At 38.6% G+C, this 25513-nt stretch overlaps 1 long non-coding RNA gene and 2 gene segments (V, D, J or C); 2 read left to right on the plus strand and 1 right to left on the minus strand.

The window, feature by feature from the left end:
• Window positions 1-3365: 3365 nt before the first annotated feature.
• On the plus strand, window positions 3366-24248 carry LOC119787968. The segment is given in 3 exon segments: window positions 3366-3479; window positions 23379-23449; window positions 23569-24248. Coding segments are annotated over 2 exon segments (534 nt in total).
• On the plus strand, window positions 3400-4096 carry LOC119788004. The segment is given in 2 exon segments: window positions 3400-3541; window positions 3627-4096. Coding segments are annotated over 2 exon segments (516 nt in total).
• Window positions 11936-12384, minus strand: LOC119787988. The gene is made up of 3 exons (XR_005281405.1): window positions 12246-12384; window positions 12116-12151; window positions 11936-12029 (listed from the first exon to the last, which is right to left on the minus strand). It is a non-coding gene; the product is annotated as an uncharacterized LOC119787988 (long non-coding RNA).
• Window positions 24249-25513: the final 1265 nt, after the last annotated feature.

Consider the following 25513-nt stretch of genomic DNA (forward strand, 5'->3'; position numbering starts at 1 on the left):
TGATATTGTCAGTCCTAGGTGTTTAACTTCAGTTACAACTTTGATAGAAGCAACTGAGGTATCATGACATTTTTTATATTAAGAGATAAACCAGACGCAACAGAGAATATGGAAATAGTACTTAAAGCTACAGTGTGTAATTTTTAGCGACATCTAACGTCCAGACTGCAGACCGCAGCAACATGAACATCTCCCCCCAACAGTACGGCGAGCGTTACGGGACAAAATGTCTTCCACGACGTCCGCATCACCTACCTTCTCAAGTGATGAGGTTTGTTTACATAGATAATTTTAATACTGCCATCTATTGTTCAGTACCGTCTCAGTTCATCTCTCTCAACTTGCCCTAGTTACCTTCGAGCGTAATGGGCGATCTCGCAATCGCTAGTTTGTTGGCTCTGCGCTGCCGTAGCGCAAAGATGTCTGCCTCCATGGCTGCGAGACCCGCTCCTATGTAATTATAAATAACGAATTCTAAGGCAACGCAAATATTAAGGTTAAGAGGCTGAGCTCGTAGATGATGATAAATAACATAGTTATGTATAATATATTAGATTTCTGACTGTATATCCCTGTAATTATTACACACTGTAGCTTTAAGGCTTTATCTATCATTGATTTATCTTTTAGAAAGATACAGGGATCATCAGCAAATTGGCTTATTCTAAATTCTCTATCAAAAATTGTGATACCTTGTATGTGATTGGAGTTTTTAATTAACAAAGCTAGCAGTTGTGTCGCTAAGATGAAAAGCTTTGAGGAAATGGGACAACCCTGTCCGATTCCACATGAAATCTCAAATGCAGGCGTTAATCCCGGGTTTAGAGAGACCATGCTACTGATGTCAGTGTAGAGGATTTTAACTATGCCACAGAATTTGCTTCCAAAACCAAGGAAGTGTAAAGTTTCAAGCAAAAAGGAATGTTCCAGTGATTCAAAGGCTTTAAAAAAGTCTAAGAATAATATGTAGCTATTTGTAGGAATAAAGTCTCTATAATCTAACAGGTTAATGATTAGTCTAATATGGTTATGTATAACTCTACCTTTCACAAAGGCTGATTGACACTCATCCACTAGTTTTGATAATCCCTTATCCAATCTATTAGAGTAGATGTGAGCTAGCATTTATAGTCGTTGCATAGTAGTGTTATTGGCCTCCAATTATCTAAAAACAAATTTTCTTTATTGGGCTTTGGAATTAGCGTTATAACACCTCTTTTCATTGGAGGGGACAGCTGACCCAATGAGATACATTCAAGCAGGGCATTATAAAGCAGTAGTCTGATATTATTCCAAAAATAGATATAAAACTCTACTGTTAAGCCATCCAGCCCAGGGAATTTTCCTTTTGACATTTTTGTCATTGCTAAATCTAGCTCTTCAATTTTGAGGTTGTCATCCATAAGCTGCTTAAAATGTCCATCAATTTTTTCCCCTATATTTCCCAATTTTTTCAAAAAATATTTGACAGTGTTCTACTAAAAATTTGGTTGTATATAGTTTTTTATAAAAGTTTCTTATTTCCTCGTTAACTTTATCTTGGTTATCAATACTTATATTATCAATAAGTAATCTATTTATTTTCTTTTTAGCTTGTCTTTGTTTTTCCAAATTAAAGAAATAGGAAGTATTTTTTTTACCTTCTTCGAGCCAGCGGGCTTTAGAGCGTATAAATGCTCCCTTTGCTATCTCTAAATAAAGATTGTCCAATTGAGTTTGAAGACTATTAAATTCAGCTTGTTCCTCTAAAGATAAGTCTGTTTTACCCAATCTGTTCATATTGTTTATAAGGTCCTGTTGTTTTTTCTTTTTCATTTTAGAGATATTTTTACTCCTAAGAATGGCAATATCTTTAATTTTGAATTTAAACCACTCCCACTTATTTAAATGAGACATTTCTAATTTTTCTATTTCAATCAGTAGATTTTTAGTTTCGTTACAGAATTGCTCATTGTCTAAAAGGCTGTTATTAAATTTCCATAAAGAAAATGGAACCCTCTTTGTCCTGCCAAAGTGGAAGGAAATTAAAATGCCACAGTGGTCAGTTAAGGGTGATGCTAATATTTCACAATTATGGACTGCATTTACCAGGTTGGTAGAAATTAACCAATAGTCTAACCTTGAACATTGGCCATTATTGGCTGAATTATACCATGTGTATTGTTTAGTATTAGGCTATTTCATTCTCCAGTAGTCAATCAGATCTGTTTCCATGATGAATTCCCTTATAATTTCGTCATAAGTGTGGCTTAGAAAACTGGATGGAAATCGATCCAACCAGAGGTCGGGAACCAAATTAAAATCACCCCCAGAAATAACTTTGTCAGTAGAATAGGCCCTTTTCCATTCGTCCACCGTCTTACTCAAGGAAGCATAAAGATGTTTGTTTTGTAACCTTCTGTTATACCCATAGACACAGATTAATATATAGTTTACATCATTAAATTCAATCACCATCATTATCCAGTGACCATTGATGTCACTTATGTGGTTTATCACTTTTCCAGAAAACCTGTTGAACATAATCATTACTCCAGCTGAGTGTTAAAGGAATAGTACACCCAAAACATGATTAGCCTTCATTTTCTACTCACCCCCATGCTGAACAACACTCTGGAGTACTTTTTTGATATCTCAAATGCATCTGGAGATCTGGGAGGCTTCTTGCTGTCTGCTGACATTCAAATAATGGAGGTCTATGGCGCCCGAGGCAGAAAGGTCCATAAAAGTCCACAAAAAACGTGTCAATATTCCTCCATACTGCTCGTCCAATGTATTCCAAGTGTCCTGAGTGGGTAGCATCCAGAATTTACTCGAAACGAAGTCATTTAGAATGTTTTTAGAGCATAAACAGTAGTGTATAGGACTTCCTGAAAGCGCGCGCCAGCGCGTTCACGACGCTACGGAAGCCGCGGCAGACCAAACTGGATGAAAGTGCACATAGGCTAGGTAAAAACAGGCATTCGGCCCTCTAAATTGAGAAGACAACAAATTAAAACAGAGCCATTCTACAGATAGAGAAATGCTAATAGAATAGACAACCATTATCTGTTCTAGGTTTTGTCCCTCTCTTCTTGTCCCTTTTCTTAGCCTAGTATTGCCTGATGGTAAATCCCCCTTAGTATGTAGATTTCCTGTTTATAATACAGTGGCCCTAAAGGGTCATAGATTCCTGCATATAGAGTCATGTTTGACTCTATAAGCAGGAAATGTTTATATGTATGTTTTCAAAATGGGCCAATGGTTGAAAAGCATATTATTGTCCCAAACCAAACATGTGTGAAGATTTCTAGTTTTTAATTAAAACTATTAAAAGTCTTTTTCAATTTCTTCTTCATGTGAAACAAAAATCTACCAGAAGCAGAGAAGCTGTGAGTCTGTTAATCAGGAGGAAGAGGAGCTGAGAGCTTCAGGGAGGAGCTGAGCTGTTACTGAACTATAGAAGAGACACAAACTTCCACATTCAACACAGTTCAAACATTAACTCTGATCATCATGGACTATTATGGACTTTCTCTGCTGGTCGCCTCACTGCTAACAGGTCAGATTCTAGATGTTTCAAATGTTTTTGTTCTGAAATGTCAGAAATGTTTCTGAATCAAAAACTAAAACTCATTTTTCTTCAGGAATCCGCTGTGAAGGACTGACTGCGGTTAAAACAGAGATCTCCAGCTTAGAGGGCAGCTCTGTCACTCTGTCCTATAATTATCCCAACCTGCGATCTGGAGATTATTTCTTCTGGTACCGTCAGTATCCAGGAGAACCTCCAGAGTTTCTGATCTCTCATGGTGATAAAGGAAATGTTATAGCAAAGGTGATTTCCAAACTTCAGATTCACATAGAAAACAAACGCCTGGACCTGCTGATCTCCTCTGCTGCAGTGACAGACTCTGCTGTGTACTACTGTGCTGTGAGGCCCACAGTGACAGGAAACACCAGAACTCTGTACAAGAACCTGCAATACTCCACTACATCCACTAGAGGGCCTCACACACTGTTCCTCCTCTATGGTTTGTTAGGATTCAGTCTGATTGTTTGTGCAGCTGAGAATAAAGCAGACATCAGAGTGTTTGCTGCATCATTGAGCTCTTTATGATGAGAAGGTTTGGATCATAAAGGAGGGATGATGGAGGCTCCAGGTTGGAGGTGCAGCCTCTGCAGGACATCAGCACCATGGACAGAGTTCTGTTCCACCATCTAGATGTGTTTCAGTCCAGTTCTGTCCTGCTGTCAGACCACTGATCTTCTACATAGAGATTTATGTCCACAGGCTAAAACCTCATGATGCATTCAGGTACATACTGTTCATTAGGAAGTATAATTTGGGACACTTGCATAATCATTTTATTTTCACCTTTTCAAAATCTCATAGTTTACCTGTTTATTATATTTTTTGCTAAATAATCAAATCAAATCTTCAGTTATTTCCATTGTTGGGAATATATCTTTTATTTAGCACTTGTAGCTTTAAATACAACAGTGAATCAGTTTTCAAATATCAATCTTTTAGTAATAATAGAATAGCAGTGGTGTCAAAGGTACACACATTTGTTACTTCAGTAGAAGTATAGATACTGCAGTTTAAAAACACTCTGGTAAAAGTTGAAGTATCAACTTGACCTCTTTACTCAAGTAAAAGTGATAAAGTATGTGCTCCAAAAACTACTTAAAGTATAAATGTATAAAGTAACCTTAAAAAAAAACAGCCAGTTGCCACAATATGAATTGAAAGCTCATTTTTTTGACTAATTCTAAAGATTCTCTGAGCTAGGGCCAAGGATGAGGGAGGTCTTGTTGGTCTCCATCTCCCGATACGCTCTCGTCTGTGTCTGACCTTTCAGACATTTCAACATCTTTTTCTGAATCCAACATTGTAGCATGGCATAGACAATTCACGTTAGCAGTTTGAAGAACACCTGCTTGCTTCTGATGATTTCCTTTAGCTAACCAATGAGTGTTTGCGTTATACGACTCATCCAATCACACTAGTTTTCACTAGATATGGATGGAGCCAAAGATCTGCATTGGATGGAGCACATGACGTGAAATAAAGATTTAGAAACATTAAACTGAAGCCAAAAGTAACGAGTAACGTTTGTTTTAAAAATGGAAGGAATAAAACGTGAAAATGTAATGAGTTTAAGTCAGAAGTAGGAAGAGAAATAAGTAATGCAGTAAAGTATAGATAACTAAAAAGTGTACTTAAGTACAGTAACAAAGTATTTATACTTTGTTACCTCTGTAGAATATATAGAAAGTTGTTTCTATTTTGTCTGTGTTTTATTTTTTTTTTCATTTGCCTTGTTAGTTGACTAAAAAATACAGACATTAAAAATGATCCCTTACCATTCTGTATCTTCAGAAGAGCCCAAGCTTCAAACAGGCAGCTGGACCTGATGAGCCGTTCAAATGGAATCAAAAGGTGCAGCAGTGGACCGACCCTATAAAGCTGAGGGTCAGCTTCATGAAGCAGGTTTAACAAACTCAGATTAAATCCTCAACTCTAAATTGATTTAGCCTGAAGTCAGGAATTCTGAGTTTTCGGTGTAACAATAGCTGCTATGAATTAGTTCAATCAACTCTAAGTAGGTCCATTCAGAGTTAAATGCGTGCATGACAAGTTTAATAAGCCATGATCAGTGGAGCCCCTCAGTGATGAGTTACCATGACAACAAGCCAGCAGAGATCTGCATATTTCATATCAGTAGAACTGAAAGTTTTAATGCAGGCATACTGCGGGTTTGAGCACATTTTGAAGAGAAAAAAAAACACGTCGACAGCTGTAAAGGAGTCCGCTGTCCGAGTTAATGCCTAAGTTTATATGAAGACGATCGTAATCATGATAACATTACGGGGAAAACAAATTTTTTGCCTTAACGGTAATTTATCAATGTATTCTATTTAGGTATTGACCCACCGGGATGAAGCACACCTGGCAGCAGGTGAAAATGAAATACAAAAATGTAGTTCAAACAGGTAGGAGCTGTTCATCATCTCATGGGGTTCCTCCTCATTTTAAATTTGTGTTACATTACACAGTAAATACTAAATGGATATTTGACTATGCTTTTTTAAATTTCCTTTTTTTCATCTCACCCTTTGTGCTCTCACTGATATCGAGTTCTAGGAATGGAAATGATCAAAACTATCAGACCTCTTCAGTGAACACAAAGAAGGCCGATGCCTGTAAAGCCGGTGGTGGTTGTTCACCACCTCCACCACTAACCAAGGCAGAGGAGCCTGAATGCAGGAAGGCCAGATGCTGAGGGAATCCCTGGTGGGAGCTCATCCTGATAGACCTCCTTCCAAGACACAGGTGTGGGATGCCTCAAATTCTACTAGAGGGCCTCACACTCTGTTCCTCCTCAATGTCTTTCAGTTTTTGGTTTGTTTGTTTCAGCAGAGATCAAATTCATTTATTCCATTTATACAAGAGTTCAACAGCTGTCACCTAAAGCGACTTAAGAAAAACATGTCATTAACGTTAAATAATTCAAGACAGATTTATTGTCCGTTAGTAAAAAATCCACTATGTTCCATGTAGCATTTAACTACAGTTTATTATCTTTATGAACTGCTTTGGAATTTGTCTTCCTCCTGAAACTGTTTATAGTTGCTATAAATGATGCCATACAGGAGATTATAATAATTCAAAGGCTGATTCCAGTCTGTTTCTCTGATTGTATTTTAAAAGTTAGAACTAACTCTGGGTTATTATTAGTCATATTTCATGAAAAAAAGAATGGGAACTGTTTTTGCTGAGCTTTTTCACAGCAATATCATATTAAGGTCTGACATCCCTGACATTTGCTCCTTCCTCTGGTCTTGGACTGAAATTAACAACCAGTTTAGTGACTCACATGCCCACTATCATTTCCCATCAGTGGTCACTAACCTGTGTTTGTACCACTACAGAGACTCCAGTCATCTATTCCAAGCTGACGAGCCAAAGATGCCAGAGCATTTAATAAACACTTTTTATGAATCACTTCAGTCTGTCTGCCGTAATTCTCGGTCCAACGTTCTGAGTCCTGACACTAAATGTTTTTGTTTAAAACTAGTTTAAAAGAATGTGAGACTCTAACGTTAACTTGGGCTGCAGACCATTACACCATGGGTCAAAATAAGACAGATTCCTCTTTCCTAATTCTGCGCACAATAGGCACCTAAAACTGCACCGGCTACTGACCCTGAGACTTGAGGTGTTCTGTAGTGCAGCACATTTGGACCAAATATATAATGGAAATATTGCTAAGATTACTTTGACTACTAAAACTTACAATGACTCATTTTATGTGTTTTTCAAATCTGAAAATGTTGTAAAAAGAACAATAATTAGTTCTTAAACATTAGCCTGTTACATCTTTGAGCAGTAAATTAAATAGTGTCCAGTTAAGCTACAGTGTTTTCAGCCTGGTAACTTCCACATACAGAAGATAAACTAAGAACTAGTATCTTAGATTCAAACACTTCCCTTACTATTTCATGACACTGGAAGAAAATATCTGGAGGAGACCATCCAAGAGAGTTAAAACTTCATGAGCATTTTCTCCCTGTTGATTGAAATCCAGAAAATAATCATAAATATTTTTTTTTTATTTTTTCTCCTTAGGTCTTTAAATTTGATATCAGCTTTTCCATTTACTTAATTTTTAAAGTCAGCTAGAAAGTCTGATTGTTTTCTCACTTTGGAAAATATAATCAGTTTATGCAATCAGACAAAATGTTTTTTTTTCTGCTTTTATCTCTCCTCATCTTACTTTTTGAATCTATAAACCCAGAAATGTATCCTGATGTCTGGGATCTTTTCAGACTTTTGGAGCTCAGAAGATGTTTGCTTACTGAACATGACCATTAAAATACTACAACATGTTCAAGAAATGCCACCTGTGGACATTTAGGGGCCTTTCAGAGGACATCCTTTGAATAATGACAATATGGGAGCAAGGTTCTCTAACTTCTGGTCCTCTTGCGAACATTTGTCCTTAATTTTCCAGTAAGGTTGATCCAAACTTATAACAATTATAAAAAAAAAAAGTTTCCAGAAAGAAAGAAATAACACTTGTCAAAGACACTATTCAATGCAAATGTATTTATTTAGGACATTTCTGTTGCAAGACAATTCAAAGCACTGAACATGTAAAGCCATAATAAAAACACAGTGAAAAGTACATTGCAGCTGTGAGAAGTTAATCAAATTACTAATGACTATGAATAATTAAAGAGAATTACAGTGTACAATAGAAAAAAAAAAGCTGGACTAAAAATTACACTAACTACTAATGTTTAAAAAGCATAGTCAAAGGCCACTATAAACAAACTTATTTTTCATCTGGTTTTAAAACAGTTTTGGGTTTCAGCATGTTCACACTTCTTGGGGAGTTTAATCCAGATTAGAGCATAAGAACTTGAAGTTTCTCCACGTTTGGTTGTGGTAATGCAGATTAAACCTGAACCACTCTGACCTGAGAAGTCTGAGTGATTGATAAACTACAGCAAGTCTGTATTGTTTGTTGGAGGTAAGTCATTCATTGTGTTACAGACTAACAGAAGTATTTTAAAGTTTGTTCTCTGAGATATGGAGAGCCAGTATACCAATTTTATCGCTGATTTCATGTGCTCTACTTTCCTTCTTTGGTGAGGACGTGGGCAGCAGCATTTTGGATCAGTTGCAACCGTCTGATCAAACCTTCACGGCGACCTCTGTTTTTAACTAAAGATGAATTATTTTTGTCTTTCTTGTTAAGACATTAGTCTCAAAAGTCTGTGAGTAAAACTTTCTCCTCACATATTTCAGTAGAACTGCTTCTTATCCTTGTGAGTTATGATATGTGTAAAAAGATTTACTATTAAAGCTTTTTCTGTAGGTTAGGCAGTCAAAGGTAATCCATCTGTATAATTTCACATGTACTCTTTCAAATAAGTTATTCTTTTGATTTTTTATCGGTTCCACTTCTGACAATAATGCTGGTAATTCATCTAATTTAATGTAATTTCGCTTTGGTCCTTTCACCCTGATTACTTATTCACTCCACCTGTGCAGCCCCGCCTCCTCTCATCAGCATTCAGGTTTTCCACCTGCACCCCTCCCTATTTAACCACTCTTTAACCAGCCACAGTTGCTGTATTATCCTTCTACTCCTGATTGTCTGATCCTTACCTTACTTTTGCTTCATTGTTTCCTTGCCTCTGCCTTGCCCTCAATGGATTAAACTGAGCTCTCTGATTTCTGAACACCACCCCGGTTTTTGCCGTCTGACCAACTAGTTCTCTTTTTCTCCTGGGTTTCCAAGATGGAGAATCTGCCTCAAAGTAACTTCCTGAGTTGTTTTGCTGTGACTCTTAAGTTCCGTCTCGTCATTCCAACACATCCTGAGTAGACTAGTGGTTTATGCTCTTTGATTTTTCTGATATCTATTATTCTGTTTGGACTCTTTATCTCTCTGACCCCTAGATTCAACATACTCTGTCAGCGCTCCGCTCCGCCACACTGACGTACGTTGTGCGGAGCGCTTGTCTTTCATGGAAATCAATGAGAGCTGTTCCACATCCACCGCTGCTCCTCCTCACGTCTCCGTCCACGTACGTCTTCTCCGTCCGTCACCGACAAAATACGGAGCCGAGCTATTTTTTTTTCTCCGCTCCGGTCCGGCCGGGTCAAGATCCGCAATTGCAATTGCAAACCAAACAGGAAAAAGAACATAGAGAAATTCCGCTTCGTCAAATTAAAATATAGTAGCAACAGATTATAGCATAATTCTTATATATTCCAAAAAAACTAACACCGTTTATTTAAATGATTGGATCCAAACTATTGGTTATTAACCCACCAGGAAGCAAATTTCTCATCTCCATCAAAATATTTATTTTATACCGAGGGACTTAAAGTTTAATCAAATCCATTCAAAAGAAACTTCTTATTGCAGGAATGAAAAGAGATGCTGAGTTTGGGAGTAGAGAACAAGTTCATTAAAAAAAAGCAGTTTTGAATTATCCTTATCCCCGTTACAAAAATCTACAACAAAAAAAAAATATTTGGGCAGAAACTGAACATATGCTGGATGATGGTGGGATTTTTTTAATATGTCATATTAAATTAAGCGCTCACAGGGTTCATACAGGAATGAGTGACTCTAATTTAATGCTATTTAAATGCTATTAGAAATGATTTTAATGCCATCAACAAGAACCATGTACACAAGTTATTAGTGTACATGAAATATGAAGGAGCTGCAAGCAGAGTTCCATGACTCCTGTATGTATGTAAACACACACATATATATATATATACGTATATATATATCCTCTAGCTTTTTCTCCGCCTCGAGCATCCTTTCCGAACATACGGCTTTATGATCAGTTCCACGCAAATTAATCGTGATATAACATATCTGAAGAAATTGTTTTTACAAGATTTTTTATTAAAGAATTATAAATGCCACGATAAACATATTTAATAAATTTTAGAGTCAATTAAGGCCTTAATTAAAAAAAAAAATGAATTAATTGTAATTATTTTTAATGATCCGCGGAAACCCTGGTTCATCTGGCGCATGCCCTCTATGATCTCCAAGGAACTCAGAGCGGAGCGGACGGGAGCCACAGCGGCGGCTGTAGGCTTTGCTTTGCGCAAGCGGTCTGGAGCGCAGCGGGACGGAGCGGAGCGGAGCACTGACGGAGTATGTGGGATTAGGGGGTGATTGTGAGGCCTTTTGATTATTGTTATCTTTGGATACAGGTTCTCAATTTCCTTGCAATCCTGAGATACTTAATTTACAGGAGTCACCATGAATGTATCTCCATTCTCCTTCCTCAGAACAAGCTGCTCCTCATTCTTACTTAAGTTGAGCTCCGTTGCTTCCTCTCTTGTCCAGGGATGTTCTGGCTGTTGCTGCTCTTCTCTCATCTACAGAGCTTCTGGTTCCTCTTGCTCCAAACTGGAATTCCACATCTGTTTGCTCCAATACATCTGTATTCTGCTCCTCACGATAAGAACTGAAATATTTAAAAAGAAGGAAAATACTTTGATATTCTTTTAAAATTATGTTTGAGATGTTGTTTTAATTTCTTCTTTTCACTAAGAGTAAAAGTAAACTGAAGCTTACCATGGTTTGAATGAACTTCTGAAGCAGATTTTGTAAAAGATCCAACCAAGAATAAGACTAAAAAACACTATAAAGACTATAAATCTAATAGCCAAAGCTTCCAAAGGGATGGTAGCCTCTGAAACATAAATACAATGTGTCAATATTAGATATTATAAAGAGCAAAATAATATGAAATTAAAGAAGAACGCTGCAGAAGTGGTGAAATCCCACCTTTAACATCCAGAAACACTTCATTTGTCCCCTGTAGCTCATTCCACTGTGTCTGATAGCATTTAGATGGCAGTAAGAGGCAGCTATAATGACCCACATCCCTCTTGACTGCTCCATCAATGGTGAAAGAGGCCTCCTTTAGAGCTACATTAAATACTTGCAACTGAAGGAACGTCTGATTCTTCTTCAGGCAACAGTAGATGAGTTGGCAGTTGTTGATGGTGTGCAGGGTTTCAGAAAAGGTGCATTTGAACTCAACACTGTTTCCCTCACGAACTGTGGAGGGTCCAGCTATAGAGAGGACTGCTGGGATGAAATGGGCTGAAAACAGTTGGAAACATCAGCAAAGTGAAAACCTCAGACAAAAAAAAAAAGCTTAATGTGTGATTAGTGAGAATAAACAATGCTTACCTATTACTAGAATCTCAACCTCATCATGTCTCATCCCTGCTACTTCAGAAAGGTCATGAGTTTCGGTGGAATAAAAACAGCTGTAATTTCCACTGTGATCCAGACTAACGTTTGATATTTTAAACGTGACATCATTCAGATTCTGTTTCATTGTCATTTTCAGAAATCCACTTCCATCTTTTAGTAAATACACCAAATTGGAGGGTTTTATCTTTTGCCCGTGAATGCTGCAGGTTACATAAATGTCACTGCCTTCGCTCACAGCTCTCTGTCGCGCTAGGATCTTTAAAGGAGAAAAATCTGAACAAAAGAAACAAACAAATGAAGCTTAATTAGTTTCTTAAATAGAACAAGCGTCCTTATTTAAAGAATTTGTTGGTTCTCACCATTGGTTTGGCTAAAGACCTGATTTAGGAAAATGCCTTAAAGACAGAAAGGTTTCAATCATGTTAATCTTAAATCTGCAAAAATATCTGACATATTGATTCTGTTTTAGTCTGCAGTCAGTTTACTTACAGAAAACAGCAGCTATTATATTCATCTTCAGCAGCAACCCGATGCTCTCACAAAACTCTTTGTTCAAGCACCTTTCCACTCTTTTCTACCCCCCAAGATGAAGTGGGCAGGACCTATACACCCCTTCCTGATTGTCCCCTTGTGTTCTGCATTTCATCATTGCTTTTTTTGTTGTTTTTTTTTACAAGAAAGTTACCTGACTTATCAGGGTTACGCTGCAAAGAAGCTATGAGTTTGAGTTATATAAATGTAATAATTATTAAAGCCATAGCATTAAAACGTTCAAAGTGAATTTTTCAGTCCAATAGTTTTTTATTTGTTTTATGTGTTTAAATGGCTTTGGCCATCTCAGAAAATTCACAGCCTTTGGTGGCTTATACTTCTCTTAGGTCAGCTGATGTTTCTACTTTTGTCACTACAGAAAACCAAACACAATCTGAGAAAGAACATCTTGAATTATTCTGAGCCGTCTCAGTAGCTGGTCCTAGGCTCTGGGTGATATGCTGCTCTATGTTAGACAGGATTTGTCTCTGGTCAGTTTTAAATGTCTTTTATAAAAAATATTTAGATTTTGATATTAGGTTGTTGGTTTATGTTGATCATATGCTGTTTTATCGTAATTGCATGTATTTCCTAATTTCCTTAATATACAATACTTATGTTTTGCTTTTTTCTCTACAGAACATTGGTCTGTATATGTAAATGTGCTTTATAAATATTGGTGGATTGAATCAGACTGGGAGGCTGCTGATTTTCTATGTGCAACAAGTCTGCAGACATTAAGGACATTTAGTACCTGGTCTTCAAAAGGTTAGCAAGTATTAAAAAACATCCAAATTATTTGCATATGTGAGGCTGATATTCGTAGTAGGTACAAAAAGATTTTCTCAAACTGAGTAGATTTATGGGTGAAGGGTATACAAATGAAATACATCAGTTTATTAAAGAATGATTAAAAGTAGTTGTAGACATTTTTGGACTTTCATAAACAGTATTCAATGATAAATAATAAATAAAAATATGTGAAGTTATTTATCTTAACGCAAACATACCAGGGTATTTATCTTATGTCTATTCTTTTACAGATTCTGTACCAAGAACAATTATGAATAATAAAAATTATGAAAATGATTATAGGCTTACCTTGGTTAACAATATATTGGATCAAATATTAGTTTTTAGACATTAGTGGATGTAAACCCAGCTGTTTAGAGTATGATCTCAAAGACAAGTTTACCGTGTTTTATGATTTTCATAAAAACCTTTTGCTTTTGTTTAATTTGTAAAGTGCATTATAAATAATATGTATTATTATTATCATCATCATTTATAATTACCTCCATTTCCATGAGTTTTTTTTAATGGCAGCTCTTAAACTGCATGTAGAACATGTGATGTCCTCATTTTAATTGGGCTGAACTGGTTTTGCATGTCTGTGTTTAACGTGCAAACTTTGTGATCAACCATAACACAACAACTGAGCAATCATTTCTATCAATGCAGTAAGTACTTAATTTGATTTTAAGATGATCAGGCTGTTAGTCTTTTTCCCCATGTTAACATCCTTTCTACAGAGAAATGATATCATGTTCAACAACAAAGTAAAGAAGCAGATCTAATAACACAGAGGAAACCTGTTTATTCTCCGCTGAGAACATAATTTTCAATGCCAGCAAAATCTAAATCTACTAAGCTGACCATCAGAGAGCTAACCCTGGCAGACACAGCTCTCTACTACTGTGCTCTGCAAACACAGTGATACAAAGTGTAGAAGAGGCTGTACAAAAAGCTGAACACTGATATCTGACTCCTCTTCAAAGAGGAGGGAAGTGGTATTCAAAGCTCAGCTTCATATCAGATGGATTCTGCTAATTCCAGTTTGATCAGAGTCACTGTGGTTACAGCTGCTAATCAGACACTGTGGGAGGATCCACAGGAGCAGAGACTCAGCAAGTCTATCACACTGATGGAGGAGAGAAAACTAACATGGAAAGACCCTAAATACCTGCTTCCATTTGTTAAGGTCAGGTTATTGAAATGCGATTGTCCCCAGACAGCATGTAGATCCAGACTTCATTTGTTTTGGTCTCACCAGATCTGCATACAGTCAGAAATGGTGTACAGAGCTGAAATAGAAATGTGCCGGGAGCATGAGTTGTCTCAACATACAGTATGCCAAAAGACGTGGCCCTGATCCTATCCTAAACCATACTATTATAATCTTCTATTCTTCATTTTCTTTCTGTTCTTTTTCACTATTTATTTATTTTGTTCTGGTTTTGCTGTTAAGATTTATCTGATTTTGAGTTACTTCTTAGTATGCCTCTATTTTTTTCAGGAATCTCTTTTTCAGCCTTCTTGTGATTTTTTTGCTCTTTACTCTAGTTTTTCATCATTTTTTTTTACAGTTATCCTAAGATTATGTTTTCCACAGCATTATTGTCCTCTTGAAATATCCTTATTCGCTCTCAATCTGCAGGTTTACCATTGGTTCCTAGAATGGGAAGCAGGTATTTTAGTGATCAGGCTCCTGATAACCAAACTTGTGGAACCAACTACTACCGTATTTTAACGACTATAAGGCGCACTTAAACATCTTTTTTTTCTCTCAAAATGTGCGGTGCGCCCTTTGGTGCGGTGCGCCCTATGTGTGTTGTAACTGCGACTTTTGAGACCACCTCATTGAGGAGATGATGAAAGAGTGGCTGAATGTAAGGAGACCAGGTGTTTTTTTTCCACTCATCACCATCGCTGTTAATATGTAACTCCATGCGTGCCCATCTCACAGCTGATGTGAAAAACATAGGGAAACAAATTAACGCTGTGCTCGCTGTTCAACCGCTCCACATCGGTGTGAACCGGACCCAGCAGGTGCAGCAGAAGCAGCGAGTTTACATGCAAAGTCAATGGTTGACGCGCGTATAGGCGCAGCAAAAGGTCCCGCAGCGCGTTTTGAGCAGCAGGCACAGCGCGTCGGGAGCTTTTAAGCATCTGACGCACCGCCAACGCGCTGGAAAAATTTAAGTTTTGCTGCTGGACGCGCCGCATCAACCAATCAGAGAAACTGATCTGGGAGTGTGGTGGTTTTCAATGATAGAAAATCAAAAATCAGGACACCTTCAGTTGATCATCTGATTGCCCCAGGACGGGAGAAAGAAGCGTTTATTTCAAAGATCAAATTGACATGCTGTCCTCAGTACACGTAACACAGCGCTGAACATTTCAACAGAACACATCTGGCTTTTTTCTCAACTCCCATTCAAATCTGGGCGTTTATATAGTTTCAACATTGCACTGTGTGGATGTATGTGCACGACTGGACGCTCTGATAACATTTCCTGGAAGTTCTTGGCTCGTGACCGGATTGCGTGCGAGTGGGCCTAATGATTTTGTTTTTCAAGGCTTGTACTCGGCTTATCGCCTGCGAACACATGTTTCCTGCCATTGTTATTGCCAAAATGTGTACCTGGCTCCAAAACTGCTTGCTCTGTGTTCTCTATTATTGTGAACTTAAGGTCACGATGACCTGAGGCAACACAATTCGCTTCTACATTCCCTCCTGTAGTTCATTGAAAATGAAGTACTAATGAGAATTTGCATAGTGATGGTAATATTACGCAGCTAAGTGCACTTACGTGTATGTGAATTTCAAATGAAACGGTATCTAAGTGTTACCGACGCAGCCCAGTATGGATGCAAGTTGAGAAAAACAAATTAAATGTCATGATTAATAACAAAACTAAAGTAAATAACAAAACAAAGTGAATATTACTGAACCTTCAAAGAAAGATCATCATTTTCCACATGGCCATGATTCGATTAGTATGGGATCGAAAACCCCTTTTTCGTCCTGTGGGCATCTTACTCTTTCATTTCAAACTCATGTAAGAGGAAACTATCCCATCGACCCATGCTTCCCCCAAACATCCATCCTTCCTCCGGCGTCGGCCGTAGCACAAATCGCATCCTGACCATGCTACTCATGATGATCTGTGAAACCAACACTGTTTGAACCATTCAACCCAATCTTGATATTACTTAATATGTGAAGGATAACTATTCAAAACATTTCAAATAACTCGAACTTAGTTATAGTGTATTGTAGTATATAAGGCTAGGTAAATGAAAGAAAAAGAAAAATTAAGTAGGTCAGTCGGTCAGTAGTCTGAGTCCCCAGTCCTCTAAACAGCCGCCCATGTATATCTTACCATTTAAAATAATAAGACAGTAATACAGATTGTAATGCAGAATAATAAGGCATAATACAGAGTATAATACAGGATAATGGAACGTTACATCATCAAGATTATTTTACTGAATACAAAATGTTTAATGCTGGTAATTTCTTCTTATCTGTGAAAAATCAAAAATATAGTTCTTTCACTTCAGGGACTTGTCCCTGGCCTTCAAAGCATGAACACAGGAGCATGCGTTCACGCCTTCAGCATTCTTGCAGCGGCTGTTAGATGGTTCATAGTTGAGCAGTCCCTGGTCCCGGGTCGGTCGTCATCCATTTGTAAACCGTCATCGTTATCCATCTCCTCATAATAGGCAAGATGCAACACACAAGCAGAAAAAACACAATCAGTGTAATTGTCACAATTACCCCAGTCTTAACTGCAAATGTTCCCCATTCCCCTAAAATTTGCTCCAGGCTCTTTAAGGACAAACCACTATGGCCAGCATTTTGTTGCATTTCTATTTTTAGCTTGTTTAGTTTAGTCAATACAGTGTGAAAGGTTCCTGTTGGTGCAGTATTCAAAGGTATGTAAGTACAGCATTCGGTACCAATAAGATGACAAACTCCTCCCATTTTGGCCAAAATATAATCTAAAGCTTGTCTATTTTGAATTGCCATTCTACTGGTCTCATGTAATTGGTCACCTATTGCCATAAATCCTTCCACTGTGAAGTTAACCATTCTTCACTCTTCATTAAGTTCACACCTAAAATAGGAATCACAGAAAATGAAACAATGAACCAGACACCGAGCCAGCAATGAAAGCTTGCAATTGAAATCACAAAAAACAATAGATCTTTGTCTGCACTTTAAGTTCACACCATGGAGCGCTATGTTCAAAAGTTATTTACCACACACAATATCTTCATAAGGTTAAAAAAAGAAAAGCGAACCAAGCTTCTGCGTTTGGGAAAGGAGGGGTTGTGAGTCGGAGCACAAGTGGGAGGGGGAGAGATCGTAACCTGAAACTTAGAGGTGGGAGGTGGGTAAAAGAGGAGTGGTGAGGAAGGGGAGGAGAAAGAGAGAGAGAGAGAGAGAGAGATTGAGAGAGAGAGAGAGAGAGAGAGAGATTGGGAGGGGAAAGGGAGGAGAAAAGGTGGGTAGAGCGAGAGCGGGAGAGAGAGAGTGTGGGTGGAGACAGGCAGGAAAGAGGTTGGTTGACTCTTGAAAGAAAAAAAAAAAGGAAGAAAAACTTATAATTCTTTGCCGTAACTTAAAACAACCAACTTTGTTATATCCGCACCGTATGTGACAATTCGCTTTTATGATATTTGACAACTTTTCAACCCAGAATATCTAAACATATGGTAGTTAAGGCTTTCGTTGGAACGAGCAAACGGACACTTTTTCACAGCAGTCAGGCACATGCAGATTTAGAAAATGTGACGCAGCAAGCAATAAAAGGTGAAGCAGACGTCTTTTGCAAATTTAACAGTGATCACTTTCTTTCTTAGTTTAATCTTAAATGTTTTTGTTTTTTTTTATTTATCCAATTCTTTTCTCTGTTAACTTTATCTCTTTATTTTTTAGACTCTTGAATACCAACCTTATTGCCTCGGGACACTGTTTTTCAGCCGAATTAAATTACAGTGAGTGGTTAAGCAGATCCGATTACAGATCTGAATGAGGTCTTAAATTTAAACAGATGTTTTAGTGCGCACTTAGATTTCTTATCACCACACACTCTTGCAAACAGCACCAGTCATATAATCACACATTCACCTCAGAGCTCTTAGACATTCATACCATTACATGCCATGGCAATTAATCGGTTGTGCACAGAATTCTTTAACTTCATAGACCCAAGCAGCCAATTTAAACTAATTTGCATGCACTTTCCAACTCTTTTATCAACTTTTCGGTCTGACAACATCAACGCAGAGCCAAGCTGCCCTGCTATTTCTTTCTCCGGAGATAAGCAACTTCAACAACTGAGATCTCAATATAGTCCCTCTGGACTCAAGGCCTATTCTCAATGACAACAACAGCCTTTCAGGCTTCAGTCGAACTGCAACTCGGCGACATGTTCTAGGAAATAGAATTCCTCACTAGAATGAGATATACATATTCGTTGCATCATTCATAATGATACATCACTTATAATCCGTGACCGCCAGTTTCCACCAATTTCTATAAAGTTATGGTGCAATCTCGCTTCAGCAGATTACTATTAATCATCCAAAAACAAAAATCCGAGCCAGTTCTCGACAGCTACTATTTATCTCAAGATGCCAATTTATGCTGCAGCAAACATCCAGTGGCAAACAGACAATCGCCTGATACTGTTAGATGTGCGGGTAGCTTCCAAACAGCTTAAGTGATCTGCTTTATATCAGTCATTAAAATAGGAGCAACGGATTTAGGATTTAACTCACCGTTCTCCTAATGACTTCAGATGGGGCCCCACAGGTCACTCCGGCCAGCTGGAAGCCCCCCGCACGTTGATGGTCTCCGGGTCCTTTCTCAGCTCGGCCAATGCATCAAAATGTGGTGGTTTTCAATGATAGAAAATCAAAAATCAGGACACCTTCAGTTGATCATCTGATTGCCCCAGGACGGGAGAAGAAGCGTTTATTTCAAAGATCAAATTGACATGCTGTCCTCAGTACACGTAACACAGCGCTGAACATTTCAACAGAACACATCTGGCTTTTTTCTCAACTCCCATTCAAATCTGGGCGTTTATATAGTTTCAACATTGCACTGTGTGGATGTATGTGCACGACTGGACGCTCTGATAACATTTCCTGGAAGTTCTTGGCTCGTGACCGGATTGCGTGCGAGTGGGCCTAATGATTTTGTTTTTCAAGGCTTGTACTCGGCTTATCGCCTGCGAACACATGTTTCCTGCCATTGTTATTGCCAAAATGTGTACCTGGCTCCAAAACTGCTTGCTCTGTGTTCTCTATTATTGTGAGCTTAAGGTCACGATGACCTGAGGCAACACAATTCGCTTCTACAGGAGCTGACAGCGAGACAGACACATCGCTCTGATGACACATGATATTAAAGCAAATGAAAAAGGCTGGATGGATGAGGAGATGATGAAAGAGTGGCTGAGGCAGGTGTATGTGAGGAGACCAGGTGGTTTTTTCCACGCATCACCATCGCTGTTAATATGTGACTGCGTGCCCATCTCACAGCCGATGTGAAAAAAAAGGTGAATCAATGAACGCTGTGCTCGCCGTTATCCCGGGGGTCTGACAAAGGAACTTCAACCGCTCGACATCGGTGTGAAGTGGCCGTTCAAAGTAAGGCTGCGAGCGGCGTGGGAGCGATGGATGACCGACGGAGACCACAGTTTCACGAAAAGTGGAAGGCAGCGCCGGGCAAGTTACGCCACCGTTTGCGGATGGATTGTAGATGCTTGGTCTAACGTGTCTGCTGGCTCTGTTGTTCAAGCTTTCGCAAAAGCCGGCATTATTTCTGAGGAGCCGCGCTGCACGGAAAGTGACTCTGACAGCGAAGAAGGGGAAATTGGCATGTCTGATTTAGCACAGCTGTTTAATTCAGAAACAGAGGATGATGACTTTGATGGGTTTGATTAATACTTTGTAATAAATACATGAATAAAGCACAATCATACTCAGTTTTGCTCCCGCTCTATTTTTCTACCTGAAAACTTAATTCAACAGCAGCCTCTGGGCGGGTCTCCTCCTCTTCACCGCGGTGGCTGGCAGGTGTTTTTTCATCTAAATAATCTAAATCTTGCAGCTATATTTGCTGTGATCAGTGGGAATAAAGTAGTTTTAATATGTTTTTAAGTGAGAAAGTCCACCTGAAAACTTCATAATTGCAGTCAGTTCATCCAGATTATCTATTTCTGTCGGAGGCGCTCAGACCCCCACATACCAGCGGTGCGCTGACAGCAGAAATCTCTTCATCAGCAGCCTCTAGGCTGGGCAGCCTGGGGTTCACAGCGGCGGCTGGCAGGTGTTTTTCATCTAAATAATTTTAGCTGCAGGCACCAGGATACCGGCAATAAAAGCAAACATATTCCGTCAGCAGGTTTCAGGATTTTAAGTTAATTTAGGAGTGATCACAGCACTGTGTCATCTGCGATGTGTCTGTCTCACGGCCAGCTGCCAGGTTTGATTAATACTTTGTAATAAATACATGAATAAAGCACAATCATACTCAGTTTTGGGCCCGCTGTATTTTTAAATACGCAGAAGAGGTATTTAAAGGTAGTAGAGGACATGTACCTGTATATAAAAAACGCGCCCTATAGTCCGGTGCGCCTTATGTGTGTGTTAAATACAGAAATGGCACACATAACTGAGAGTGCGCCTTTTAGTACGGTGCGCCTTATGGTCGTGAAAATACGGTAGTTTTATTCTGTGAGGGGGACACCACGTCTACTTTCATAAAGCACATATTAAAAAACGGAATGATTTCGACTTAGTTGCTGAATGAGTGAAGAAGTCGGAGGAGGAAAGTCCTTTCGTGTTACTCATCCAAGATGATAATTTATCCTGAGATATTTCCTATATTTATGCTGCTATAAACATAGACTGCTGGAGAAAACCAAGCAAAAAAAAAGTTTATCCAGACCAGAGGCCTCGGGGTCTGGGGTGTCCGCTTGTTTCCGGGGACAGACGGTTGAGTGGTCGACAAACTGACAGGCGGTGCGGAATTTCCAGGAGCATCTTTCCAGAGACAGTCCAGGTCTGATTACGAGGTCCAATAATTCAGCAGAGGTACAGAGGGGTAATCTAGTTCCAGGTCCCATATCCGTATAATCACAGAGAGTTAAGGGGACAGGCAGGCTCAAATGCTCACAGGCTGAAAGGGGTCGGCAGCACGGATGGTCAATCCGGAATCCAAAGGCTGACAGAGCAGGTCTCAGGCAGGCATTATTTCTGATAATGCCTGCCTGTGATAATCCCACACAACTTTTCTCTGCAAAGATGTTTCATTTGGAACAAAAATAGGTCAATATTCTTTCACAAATGGTTTGACTATGGTATTGTCCAGTTAATCAACAATCTATTGTAAAGTGCCTTGAGATGACATGTGTTGTGAATTGGACTATAGAAATAAACTGAATTGAATCGAACTGAATCAATAAATAACAGAAGTCATCCTTGTAGTTATGATGGATTTGTCGCTCGGTACAGGGTTCCTTTCACTCCAAGAGAGCACAGCATTTTATTTGAAGGTATTCCATTTTTTTTTTTTCAAAGATATTTTTATTAGAATTTTCTGTTAGACATACAAAAACAAACATACACACACGCTGAAACATGAAAAATAAAGCAAAATAGACTAAAAACAAAAAAGCAAAACAGAGCAAGGTGAATTCCCTCCCCCCACCCCCCACCCAAAAAGAACACTAAACCCCAGGGCTCACTCTATCTACACACTCAAAAAACGAGGAAAAAATAGCTTTACATGTCACAGTATTTTATAAGATGTAGGAAGGGAAACCAAATATCCTTAAAGTCTTCAAGCTTTCCTTTTGTTATATATGTCAGCTTTTCCATTGCCAGGTTGTTGGTCAATAGTTTAATCCATTCATTTATCTTTGGTCTTTCTGTGTTCTTCCACTTCAGAGCAATCAAATGTTTAGCCTGCAAAAGGCAAAAACTCAAAAGCTTCCTTCTCTTCATAAGTCCTTTAAGTCCATCTGGAAAAATGTGCAATAAGCAAAGTTTACTGTCCATTGGAACATCCTGTTCGATCAAACGGGAGATGAACATGGTAACCTCCTTCCAGAAAGTTTGAATCTCTATACATTGCCACATACAATGGAAAAGAGTGCCCTTATTTATATTACATTTACCACAGATATCAGGAATATTTGAATTAAAATGGTGAAGTTTTACAGGAGTGATATACGTTCTAAATGACCATTTGTATTGTAATAGTCTAAACCTTGTGTTAATAGTTTGCGTTTGTGCCAATAGACATGAGTTATTCCAATCATCCTCAGGGATTTCAGTTTGCAGATCAGCTTTCCAAGCTTGTAAATATGCAAGACTATTTTCTTTTGAAGCCAAAAGTAAAATATTATAAAATTTGGAAAGTAGGCCTCTACTCTGATTATGGTGAAAGGCTATATTCTCTATGGTTGTGAGTGGAGGTTCAGACGTAGATTTCAGTGAGGCGAAGACAAAACTTCTAATCTGTAAATACTTAAAAAATGCTTTTGGGGCAGACTATACTTATTTACCAGTTGTTCAAAAGTCATCAAAACTCCTTCACTATAAAGGTCCCCTATTTTATTTAAGCCTCTATTCATCCATATTTTGAACCCCCTGTCTGCTCTTCCTGGTTTGAATTTATTGTTTCCCCAAATAGGTGACAGATATGAGATTTTGGACACCTCATCTAAATCCTTATGGGAGTGGTGCCAGTTTTTCTTTTGGTTAACTTTATATCCTGAGAATTCTCCAAATTCCTTTAGTAGTTTATCAACAGCTTGAACAGATTCTTCCAAATTAGCTAAATACAAAACAATGTCATCTGCAAAGAGAGACAACCGGTGCTCTACATCCCCAATTTGAATGCCAGTGATTTACGTATTGCCATGGCAAGAAGGTATTCCATTTGTTTTGCTCATGTTGTTCAAAGGCATTGACTGCTCTTCTATCCAATCTCTGAGTCCTCCTGACCTCAAACACTCAAAAATACAAATTATTTTGTAAAAACATACTTGTCCAAAGACAGAGCCTGGGAGAACACCACAGGCAACAACACTGATCCCTTAGATCTACTGGGGCCACATACTTTAATACAAAAAACAAACTGACAAAAAATTATTTCCATAAAAAGAGAGGATGCTGTGATGTCTAAGCAGGAGGAAGAGGAGCTGAGAGCTTCAGGGAGGAGCTGAGCTGTTACTGAACTATAGAAGAGACACAAACTTCCACATTCAACACAGTTCAAACATTAACTCTGATCATCATGCTGTCTTTGCTCACATCTGGATTTACTCTGCTGGTTCTGCTTATAGGAACAGGTTAGTTGGACTCATTCAGAAAGAAAAATATATGTTTAAATTTTTAATTGTAGTAATAATAATTTTTTTCAAAAATAATTTTTTCCATGTTTTGTTAATTCACTTTTTTCTCCCATCAGGTGTAAACTGTAAACATCTCACTGCAGCAAAGACTGAGGAGTCTTCTTTAGAGGAACACTCTGTGACTCTGTCCTGCACTTACTCTCAAACTGCTGCTTATAATGATTATATCTTCTGGTATCGACAACTTCCTGGAAAACCTCCCCAGTACCTGGTCTCTCATTCAGGAACAGGAGATAAAGTCCAGGATCCAGTTCCTGGTTTCTCATTCAGAGTCAATGATGATAAAACCCAGATGGAGCTGCTGATCTCCTCTGCTGCAGTGACTGACTCTGCTGTGTACTACTGTGCTGTGAGGCCCACAGTGACAGGAAACACCAGAACTCTGTACAAGAACCTGCAATACTCCACAACATCCACTAGAGGGCCTCACACACTGTTCCTCCTCTATGGTTTGTTAGGATTCAGTCTGATTGTTTGTGCAGCTGAGAATAAAGCAGACATCAGAGTGTTTGCTGCATCATTGAACTCTTTATGATGAGAAGGTTTGGATCATAAAGGAGGGATGATGGAGGCTCCAGGATGGAAGTGCAGCCTCTGCAGGACATCAGCACCATGGACAGAGTTCTGTTCCACCATCTAGATGTGTTTCAGTCCAGTTAGGCCCTGCTGTCAGACCACTGATCTTTTAAATAAAGATTTATCTCCACAGGCTAAAACCTCATGATGCATTTCATTATATATTCTCAACACAGAATTATACTTTGAAACACAATAATTTTTTTAATCAACATTATATTTTCCTGTTTCTCATAGTTTATCTGTTTATTTTTGATTTAGTTAAATAATCCAATCTGATCAAATCTTCAGTCATTTCATGATTGGGGATATTACTTTAACTAAGCAGAGTCAATCTTCAAATATTACACTTCTAATAGTAATATTTAAACAATAGTAAGTTATTATGTCTTTTTTTCCTATTTCCTAAGTCTTTAATATTTTATTTCCTTTGTATTTTTTTGGTGGTCTAAAAAAAGAAATATATAGATAAAGATCCATTATCCTTTTTTATCCAAAGAACACCCCAAAGTTCCAACATACAGGTGGACCTGGTGAGCCACTCTAACAGAGACAAAAGATATAGAGTTATAGAGCCATAGGAATAAGGGACAAAAACTAAAAGGAGCTAAACCTGCAAACAAAACTGAAAGCATTACAGCCGATTCCACCAGGCCAAACTAAACAAGAAGCTAAGGCTAAGAAAAAGCTAAAGCATCAGGACAGGCTGGAGTATGCTCTCTGCAGCTTTCAGCATGCACTACATGCACTTACACGGCACTGAAAAAGCACATCCAGGTATGGGAGCAGGAAGGAGGTGAGAGGGTGTGCCTTAGAATCCTATGGTTTTATTTATAGGTGTGGTGGAGCTGAGCGGTTCAGATTAATTCAATTCAATTCAGTTTATTTCTATAGCGCCAATTCACAACACAAGTCATCTCAAGGCACTTTACAGTTCAACCAGATCATCCAGTCAAATTGATTAAAAGTTTTCTATCTAAGGAAAACCAGTTGATTTCATCGACTCATTGACTCTAATGCAATCCCTCACGCTAAGCATGCTTGTAGCGACAGTGGAGAGGAAAAACTCCCTTTTAACAGGAAGAAACCTCCAGCAGAACCAGGCTCAGTGTGAGCGGCCATCTGCTGAGGCCCACTGGGGTTCAATGAGACCCAAGCAGACCTAAAAAAAAAGAAGCATAGATACAAAAGGCAGCTCCAAAGGCGGCCCCGACAAGGAAACACACGGCCAGGCAGACAAGCTCCAAGCCAGCTCCCATGTCAGAGGATGAAGAGAGCACATTCAGCCAGTCACAGTCAGAGAAACAGGACTACACTGGAAAACAGGACGATCTCCACCATCTATAGACAAGGGTGTTGATGGCAGCAGCACAGCTGATATTTCTCTCCAGGATGGAGTCACAGCCAAACAGGAACAGACCAGAT

The sequence above is a fragment of the Cyprinodon tularosa genome, unplaced genomic scaffold (assembly GCF_016077235.1).
Source record: "Cyprinodon tularosa strain WSP-4 unplaced genomic scaffold, ASM1607723v1 ctg1084, whole genome shotgun sequence".
Lineage (NCBI taxonomy): Eukaryota > Metazoa > Chordata > Actinopteri > Cyprinodontiformes > Cyprinodontidae > Cyprinodon > Cyprinodon tularosa.